This window comes from Gastrolobium bilobum, unplaced genomic scaffold (genome assembly GCF_033153095.1).
Source record: "Gastrolobium bilobum isolate Gb01-03AN ecotype WA unplaced genomic scaffold, APGP_CSIRO_Gbil_v1 utg3113, whole genome shotgun sequence".
Classification (NCBI taxonomy): Eukaryota; Viridiplantae; Streptophyta; class Magnoliopsida; order Fabales; family Fabaceae; genus Gastrolobium; species Gastrolobium bilobum.
In genome coordinates, this window is record NW_026897606.1 from 182,576 (window position 1) to 192,746 (window position 10,171).

A 10,171-nucleotide genomic window follows, 5' to 3' on the forward strand; every position below is an offset into this window, starting at 1 on the left:
AGGCTCAAAGTTAGAACTCAACTCAAAGATGGGATTTTTCAAGAAAAGAATCCAAGAAACTTACACTAAAATCCATGGAAACAAGCAATAAAGGAGTGTTCTTCAAAGAGGACTCAAATCATCATCTCCATGGCTTGAAGTTGTCAAAACCGTGGCAGTATAGGAGGAGAGTCCCCACGAAATTTTGGTTTCCAACATCAAAAATGGTATGTTCTTGGAGAGGAGGATAAGAGGAACAACTTTGGTGAAGGAGGTTTAGTGATTTGGTGGAGTTCTGATGGAGAAAACCTAGAGAAAAGGAGGAGAAGCTTTGAAATTCAAAATGGGTAGAGAGAGAGAGAGGGGCGGCTTCAAAGGTTGAAGGGAGGGTTGCCTTAATCTTCTAGGGTTTTGACCAAGTCACTTCTGTGATATTTGTCCTTTACTGACACCCGGTGTAATTTTTCTTTGAATTGTTATCAAATTTCTATCCGGAAACCCCCAAGACTCTAACTTTAAGTAATTAATATTAAGTTTGTTTAATTATCATGTTTCTAACTTAAAAATTTGATTTGTAGATCACAGATCCACTTACTACTGTTTAATTACACTATAGTCTTTACTGGTGTGATTAACTGTACCCGGATTTCATAATTTTCTTAACTTTAACATTATTGGTCTATTTATGACTTGTTAGGCATATATTAGTCTTTCATTCCATTTTCTCATCTTTTTCCCATTTTGGGCTTCTATCGACTGCTTTTACAGTAGTACAAAATACCCGACAGAAGTGATTTCCCCAAAATATCTCAATATGGGTATCAATCTTCATCAAATCATATACTAACCTCATCTATGATAATCATATCATCAAAATAGCTCTCCAACTCGAATTTGCTAAATTGGACCTATTTTATTGACTGTTACTACGTTAGCAGTAAAAAATAATAGATGAAAATCCACCTGTGTAGAATACTATCAATATGGATATCAAAATTCTTATAATTCCATCCTCATTCCATTTATGACCCTAAGGCCTTCATAATAATCCTCTAATTTCAAAATTATAAAATTAGGGTTATTATATTCACCACACCTTTTAAAAAGATTTTGTCCTCAAAATCGGATCATAACTGATATCAAAATCGGGATATAGCCGGAGAATATCATCCTCCCGCTCCCATGTGGCGTCCTCTGGTGTCAATCCTTCCCATTGGATCTTGACCATGGGAATGACTCTATTTCTAAGCCGCTTCTCATCTCGAGCATGAACCTTAGAAGGTCCAACAATGAACTTCAGGTCCTTCTTAACCTCTACGTCATCAAGCTGAAAAATATGTGAATCATTAGATATGTATTCGTGAAATTGACTCACATGGAACGCATCGTGTAGATTCGCCAAGTTGGGAGGCAGAGTGAGCTGATACGCCACTGGTCTGACCCTTTTTATTATCTGGTAGGGTCCGACGAACCGTGGACTCAACTTTCTAACTCCCAAAGCACGCCCAACACCTGTGATTTGTGACAATCTAATAAATACAGGATCCCCTTCAGAGAACTCAAGGGATCTATGCTTTGCATCATACTAGCTCTTATGTCGGCTGTGTGCTTTCTTCAGTCGATCTCTGATCATTTTAATCTGTTTTGTAGTCTATTGGACCAATTCTGGTCCTAGTAATTGCCCTTCTCCAATCTTCGTCCAACATGTAGGTGTCCTACACCTACGACCATACAAGGCCTCATAAGAAGCCATACCCAAGCTGGCATGATAACTGTTATTGTAGGAGAACTCCACCAATGGCAGGTACTTGTCCCAAGCATTTCCCTACTCTAAAACACATGCTCTCAACATTTCCTCCAACGTCTGAATGGTTCTCTCTTTCTGATTATCCGTCTGCGGGTGATATGTTGTACTCAATCTCAATTTAGTACCAAAGGCCTCATGCAATGCTTCCTAGAAGTGTGAAGTAAACTTTGAATCCCGATCACTGATTATACTTTCGGGAATGCCATGAAGTTTCACAATCTCCTTGACATATAATCTGGCTAGCTGCTCCGTGGAGAATGTCATCTTGACTGGAATGAAGTGGGCGGATTTAGTCAATTTGTCAACCATAACTCAAATGGAATCAAATCCAGCCTGACTTCTCGACAATCCAACAACAAAGTCCATGGATATGCTCGCCCATTTCCACTTTGGAATCTCTAATGGCTATAATAAGCCTGAAGACTTTTGATGCTCAATTTTCACCTTCTGACAAACAAGGCACTTGCTCAAAAACTGTGTTATGTCTCTCTTCAACCCAGACCGCCAGAAATTGCATTTCAAGTCTTTGTACATCTTGGTGGCACCTAGATGGACAATGTACTTGCCTATATGGGCCTCAATCAACACTTCTTCTACCATTGGCCCCTTCAGAACAATCAGCTGACCCTTGTAGTACTTTACATTAGAAGTATCTGTGAATACAAAATCTTGCCCTTTCATCCTTTGAATTCCTTCTTCAAGCAATTGGGTCGCTTTAACTCTTTCCACAAGTGAATTTAGGACTTCAACTATGGTCATAATATATGAAGTCTCAAGTGGTATCATGGGAATTCTCAAATCCCTGAACTTCTCAATCAATTCATACTCTTCAATCATCATGCTAGCCATACCCGTAGTCTTCCTGCTCAAGGCATCAGCCACTACATTGGCCTTTCCAGGGTGATACTGAAGGTCAAACTCATAATCCTTCTGAAATTCCATCCATATCCTTTGCTTCATATAAGCTCCTTTTGATCGAACAAATACTTCAAGCTTTTGTGATCACTATAAACTATGAAATTAGCACCATACAAGAAGTGTCGCCATATCTTCAAGGAAAAAATCGCAGCCGCTAACTCAAGATCATGAGTAGGGTAGTTCTCCTCATAGGGCTTCAACTGTCTAAAAGAATAGTCCACTACCTTTCGTTCTTACATCAACACGCACCCAAATTCGTACTTGGATGCATCACGAAAGATCTCAAATCTCCCTTCAGGGTCAGGAAGAATCAAAATTGGCGTGATAGTCAACTTATCCTTCAATTCTTGAAAGCTCACTTCACACCCAAGGGTCCATGCAAATGGTACCCCCTTCGAGTTAATCTAGTCAATAGCAAAGCAATTCTTGAGAATCCATTGATAAACTACCTGTAATATCCTGCTAGACCCAGAAAACACCGTATTTCAGTAACATTCTTGGGTCTCTCCCAATTCAGCACCGCTTCTATTTTACTTTGATCAACAACCACTCCTACAGATGAAATGACCATGGCCATGAAACTGGATCTCAGGAAACCAGAACTAATACTTGGATTGTTTGGCATATAACTGATGTTCCCTCAAAATTTGCAACATTATCTTCAGATGTTCTGAGTGCTCTTCTTCACTCTTGGAATAGATCAGAAAATCATCAATGAAGACCACTGCAAACTGATCTAAATATGGTTTGAAGATACGGTTCATATAACTCATGAACACGGCCGGGGCATTAGTAAGCCCAAATAGGATTACTAAGTACTCGTAGTGCCTATATTTGGATCGGAAAGCCCTCTTCAGAATATCCTCTGCTTTTACCAAAATATGGTGATATCCAGAACAGAGATCAATCTTTGAGAATACTGAAGCACCCCTAAGCTGATCCAACAAATCATCAATGCGAGGTAGGGGGTACTTGCTCTTCACCGTTACCTAGTTTAATTGTCGGTAATCTGTGCACAACCTCATAGTCCCATCATTCTTCTTCACAAAGATGACTGGTGCACCCGAAGGAGATATATTCGGTCTAATGAACTTCTTATGGGACAATTCTTCAATCTATTTTTTCAACTCTGCAAGCTTTACAGGTGACATCCGGTAAGGAGCCAAGGAGATAGGCCCCACACCAGGCAATAAGTCAATGGAGGAAACTGAGGAACTTCTTCTGGGAACACGTCCTCAAACTCGCACACTACATGAATGTTAGAAGTGGGTTCCTTGGAGGCTCTTACTAGTCCTCCCAAAATGATGTATCCTGCATCTCCCTCATTTAGAGCCTTCTTCAATTGCGGTATAGATAAGTACAAACTGTCCAGCTTCTCTCCCTTTGCAGAAAAGAAAATCTTCCTGTTACAACAATCAATCATCACACCATACTTGACCAGCTAATCCATGCCCAGAATAATGTGTAGATTCATGCCCTCAAGCACTATCTAATCCACCATATACTCTTCTTTCTCCAATTTGAATCTAACTTCTTTGCACACCAAAGAAGTAGAAACAATGTCTCCGGTGGCAGTCTTCACTACCATAGGAGGCGTGAACTCATGAATGGGCAAGTGTAACCCATTAGCAACAAATGCCGATATAAAGGAGTGGGTAGCTCTTGAATCAAACATAGCATCAAAAGCATATCATCTTATAAGAATGGTACCTCTGATCAGATTAGGTGACCTCCCTGCTTCCTGCTGAGTGATTGCATAAACTCTGGCACTAGTGGGTGCTGGAGGCTCCTCAATGACAATCGGAGTCAGAACAGCCTGGATAGCTACAACTTGCCCCTTTCTTTGGGGGCACTCCCTAGAGAAATGTCCAATCTGTCCACAACTGAAACATATATTCTGTCCGAGCCGACACACACCAAAATATGATTTCCCACACTTAGTGTAACATGCCGTGTGTACCCGATTTGTTATCATATCATCGTATTAAGCAGCGCTTAATTAAAATACGAAAATAACTTTTTCTTTTCAATTATGACGTCATTATCATTAACCAAGTTAATTACTTAATCACGGAACTACAACACGTAGTCTGGACCATAATCCTGATACATTATACAACTCGAATCTAAAACAACAAAGTAAAGTCAATGTGGCATGGACAACCCCCATGCTCACCAAATAAGGCAATAAGGCCCAACATAGTCTCAAATCATAAAACAATATAAAGGCAATAAAATAGAATAACAGCCAGGCATATCAGCTCAACATCAAATATCTCAACTCAGCCCCGGCCTCCTGCCGCCCGAGGTCTCAACCCTCGAGTTATCTGAACTTGAAAATGTGCCCCAAACGTGGGGTGAGATCTCTAAACATAAATCTCAGTAAGACTAGGGGTCCTCAAGGATTTATCCACCCCAAGATCACTTACATGAGCAATATAAGTTCTAAAACAGTAAAACAGTATAAGTTCCAAAATCAGTGCAATGCAACAGATAATCATGGCATGTGTGTCAAAATATTCTACTGGCCAGAGAAATGCAGGATTTACATACGTCTATTGCCTACATTCAGTGCAAGATACCACTTGCACCCACCCACAGAATCACCATATTGTATGTCTCCTACATACCCAGGCTTACCGTCTAGGTGGCACAACACATGCATATCATGAAGCACTTGCACATAATAGCTCAACAACATTTCAAATATCAATACATGAAAACACATCATGCATATAAACCATCCCCCCATGGGGTATGGTGGAACCAACAATGGCTAAACTGAGGACACGAAAGCTTACCTCGTAAGCTCAAAGCCCACAAACAGCACAATCACAATCTGTTTATACAATAAATACTCATTAATATTCATTGTCTAAGGTTCCATTAAGTGATTGGGGCTTTCCAACTCATATTAAGTGATTTCATTTAAGATTTGCATGAGGTATTCGAATACTCCTCGATGAGTATTCTAATACTCCATGTCTCCCGAAAGTATCTAAATACTTTCATTTATGTATCCGAATACCACAAGGTATCCGAATACTTTTCACTCAGTATCCGAATACCACATGGTATTCGAATACAATACCTAGAGTATCTGAATACTACACAGTATTTGAATACTTCTCCAAGGTATCTGAATACTTTTCTTCCCAGAAAAGTATCCCAATACTGCTGCAAGGACTATTCGACTACCCATTGATAAGTATTCGAATACTACACGAAAAGTATTCGAATACTCATCAAACAGAATGCAGAAACTCGAGCTGTCATCTACATAATTCCATTTTTAAGGGTCCAAACGTGATTTGGAGTCCAATGACTCCATAAACAGATGTTCATTAACATATTTTAGACTTAGAATCTCATTCCTTAACTCAAATGATCAAAGTTTCACTTTTTAATGTATTAAACTAGCTCAAATCATAAAAATACAAAAGAGGTTATCATGGTATACCTCCATGGATCAAAACTCCGAAAATGACACTGACTTGGAGCCTCCAACACAGCTCTAAGGTGCTGACTTTAAAGAATCACGAAAATGCAACACAAGATGGGTCCTTTACACTTATAGATGGCTCCTTGAAGCCTCCAAAGACAAGAAAATGGCTCTCACCAATGAGAACCACCAACTCAGCCCACAAAACCACCCCTCACAGCAGCCAACACTCAGCAACCAAAGCCAAACTCCCACACCATGATAGCTCACAGTAAGTTATGATGATAAAATGAAGAAACTTGGTAAAAAGGTGATTGCTTGGGCTCACAATGTGAAGAGAGAAAGGTGACAACTTGGAGAACTTAGCTCCCAAAAGAAGGAGGCACGTAGAATCAGTTTTGGGAAGAATGAAAACTGACCTAGAAATCTGTGCACACCTATTTATATGCGTATTAAATTTAATCTCACTGTATTAGCACTAATAGCTACGCTTAGCATTTTAATCCCAAACTTGGAATTCTGAACCTAGCCATTTTTCTAAGATTTATCATATTTTTATTTTATTTTTCGCAGCACTTTGCCGGTACGCGCTTTTACGTAACCAGTATCAGTTCTGATACCAAATCTCATTATTTTGACTTGAAACTTGCTATGCTAGTCCTATATATTATTCTAGTGTCATATACATACTTTTCATAATTTTCTGGGATACTTCATCGGTACGCATTTATACAGTGAGGCAGAACCGGTATTTGCACTTTTCGTTAGAAAAGCGACTTTCAACATTATTAATCCCTTACCATAATTATTTAAGCCTTCTCATAATTATTAGGGTCAATTATGGAATTATCTCATTAATCTCATAATTAATTAATTAAATTCTTAATTTAACGGTGCGGGTTCTTACACTTAGTACAAGTGGGAACCTTCCCAGTTCCAGCTTTTCCACTTTCGTTCTTAACATTACCAATCTTCTTAAACTTGTTGTTCTGATTCACCTGCAAGCCTTTTCCCTTACCCTTCCTGTGAGTAGTGCTACTGCTGTAACTCTTTCTAGTTCCATCCTTGCCTTTAGTACGGTAATACTCCTGGATGTTCTGGCATTGCTTAATTAATTCCACAAAATCTCTGGTACAATGGCCATCCAGCTTGTCTGCTATCATATCATTCAAGCCCTTTTTAAATCTAAAGGCTTTGTCTTTTGGAGTGAGGGGAGCTCTACCATAGCATGAATACTTTGCCAATCTGTTGAACTTACTCAGATACTCATCAACGGTCATGTTTCCCTGCTTAAGAGTCTTCAAATTCATTTCTCTTCTTTTCCCAAGCTTTTTCAGGGAAGTACTTCGTGAGAAAATGTCTCTCAAACAATGGCCAAGTGATAGCATAACCTTGGCACTCAAGTGGGTGTCTAACATGGTCCACCAATCAGCTGCATCACCCTGTAACATATAAACTGCATAAAGGAGCTTGGTGTTGGCATCACACTCCATCACCTGGAATATACGCTCCATCTCCTGAAGCCACTCCAATGCAACAATGGGCAATCACCCTTGAAATGGGGTGGAGAATGCTTCCTGAAAGCATTTAACATTCTCTCCTGGGTCTCTTGGTCAAAGACCTGTGGTCCAGCAGATCTATCAACATCAATAACAGGTGGTTTATCACGTCCCCTGTGAGCAGATGCCTCCGCCTCCTGGTTGGCATCGCCAACACCCTCCTGTCCCAGCATGACAGGCTTAACCACTGGAATCAGATCTGCTATTTGCGCAACCTGCTGCGCTACCGGTGGTGTAGGTCCTCCACGTACCTCAGCCATGTTAGTACATAGGTGTCTAGAGACAATCTGAGAGTCATATGGACCCATGTACTTCTTTATTTGTTATGGATAAATTTTATGAATAAAATCATTCTTTATCTTGTTTCATATTGCATGTCTAAAATATTGAATATGAGTAACAAAATAAAAGCGTAACATAAACAGCAGCATCCATCCACTAATCCATAGCTGGGCCCTTGCCGCTAGAAGGCTCACCGCTACCATGGGTACCTGAAATGATGTCCCCAAAAAAGGGTGAGATAACAACATCTCAGTAAGCTCAAGTTTCTTAGAAGATCCTCTAATCCCCTGAGCCCACTTCCTGCATGACAAGTCAGATATAAAGCATATATAACAAACATACAGCATAAACATAGTATCATAATTCATCCTCTGGTAAACTATTCAAGGGTTCTTCCCAATAATAGCTAACTGACATATCCAAGCCTAGTGTGACTCCCAGGGTCAAGCCATAGGCAGCCAACCCAAACCGTGGTATGTAATAACTCCCATGGTCAAGCCATAGGAAGCCAACACAAACCGTGGTATGAAATAACTCCCATGGTCAAGCCATAGGCAGTCTACATACCATGATCACTGGCCAGGATCCTCATATCATACATCATCAATGCATCATCATAACATTAAGAATCATATAATATCTATATGAATGTTAATGAATGCACATATACAACATACCACATACTTTCATACAAATCAACCATAATGCCCATCATCATGGTGGGACCACAAGAGAGAAGAGCAACCAAAACCAGGAGCTTACCTCAAGGAGCTTAGCACAAGCCCACACTTCAACATAAACACGTAGGCTTCAAATCAATCCTCAAGTGTAAGGTTCTCTAGGCACACCTAGAGTAGGAACTAGGAACCATTCACATCATTAATTACATAGTAATTAATCAAGTCATATACAAGACTTCATCATTTACTGATTCCACTTTTCATACTCATATGCCAATAATATGCCCATTACAAGTCTAGCCCATTAATTACGTAATTACATGTTTTTAGTGCATTATGAAGTGTTAACTTATTACACAATCAATCACATAGTTCAAACACCTTACATAACCTTAGAACCACACTCTAGGCTACTAAAGTAACTTAGATTATTTTCAACACTTCCAAGTCATAATATTCCTTCAAGGCCAAAAATGTGTTCTTAGGCAAGCCCTAGGTTAGATTTTCAATTTGCACCCTCATTGAGATACTATTTCATCTCTCAATTGATTCACTAATTACCCTTGTATTTATTCCATCAACCAACATTATCTAAGTCTCTTACCTACCACAAATGGCACAAAGGCCGTGGCATATTCCTAGGGTACTTAGTGCCCATTTGACCACTAAGTCAACCATGGTTCATTGGATCCATAATTCATGCTTAAATACAATTTTTGCACCTAAAACCCTAATTATCTCACACATGGCCGAAGCTTAAAGGGTAGTATTCCTTAGGATTTTCTTTCATTAAATTACATGATCATGTGTCCATAGACTAGTCTTAAGCCTAGGTTGTCAACTAACTTTATATTAGGTTTAATTAGCAAACGCTAATTAGGTTTGATTAGAAACCCTAAGTTACTTTAATTTTAGGGTTTTTCCATTATTAGGTCATTTATGCATTCCCATATAGTCACATTAGGTCTCAGTTCATTAAGTTCACTAATTACATTATTAGTGCTTCTAAACCTTAATTAGGTCAATTTTTAGGGTTTTATAGTTAATTAATCCATTATGCATGATCCACCTCACTTCATCCCTAGATTAGTATCCTAATTTGGTCTTGAAACCAATTTCAACATACTAAACTTAACATATCTAAAATAGGCCGAATTTTGTAGGTGGTGGAACTCGGTTTTTAACTTGTCAACTTCACCATTTCTTTAATTAATTATGTCCTACACTTAATTAGTCCACTAATCCATTATTTCATTAAATTTTAAACCTAAAATCCTAATTATAATCATTAGGGCAGATTTGACAAGATGGTGTTATTAGAGTTCAAATCCATCCTTAAGCAAGATTTGTGTTCTTAAACTTAAAGATTACACATTTAACATTTTTCTTGGTTCCACTTACGATTTTCCACACTTTACAAGTTCAAGAAGCAATTTTTACCAAATTAAAACATCAAATCCGCAAGAACACAATGGAGGCCGAATTGTATAGGTGGGTGGGGGAG

General features: G+C 39.0%; 1 protein-coding gene across 1 annotated transcript; it reads right to left on the reverse strand.

Annotated features, from left to right (window-relative positions):
* Positions 1 to 2,937: 2,937 nt before the first annotated feature.
* On the reverse strand, positions 2,938 to 7,965 carry LOC133308512 (uncharacterized). Its single transcript, XM_061509138.1, has 6 exons — positions 7,768 to 7,965; positions 7,073 to 7,663; positions 4,435 to 4,577; positions 4,210 to 4,365; positions 3,888 to 4,107; positions 2,938 to 3,108 (listed from the first exon to the last, which is right to left on the reverse strand). The coding sequence occupies exons 1-6, from the start codon at positions 7,963 to 7,965 to the stop codon at positions 2,938 to 2,940; spliced, it is 1,479 nt and encodes a 492-aa protein (XP_061365122.1).
* Positions 7,966 to 10,171: the final 2,206 nt, after the last annotated feature.

Bases quoted from the DNA above. Each gene is read 5' to 3' on its own strand.
- LOC133308512 (XM_061509138.1), bottom strand. From the start codon at position 7,965: ATGGCTGAGGTACGTGGAGGACCTACACCACCGGTAGCGCAGCAGGTT. The intron at 4,366-4,434 runs GTCACCTAATCT...GTTTGATTCAAG, and splicing joins ACTCAGCAGGAAGCAGGGAG to AGCTACCCACTCCTTTATAT. The intron at 3,109-3,887 runs GTGTGGGGCCTA...GCTATTGACTAG, and splicing joins CTCCATTGACTTATTGCCTG to ATTAACTCGAAGGGGGTACC.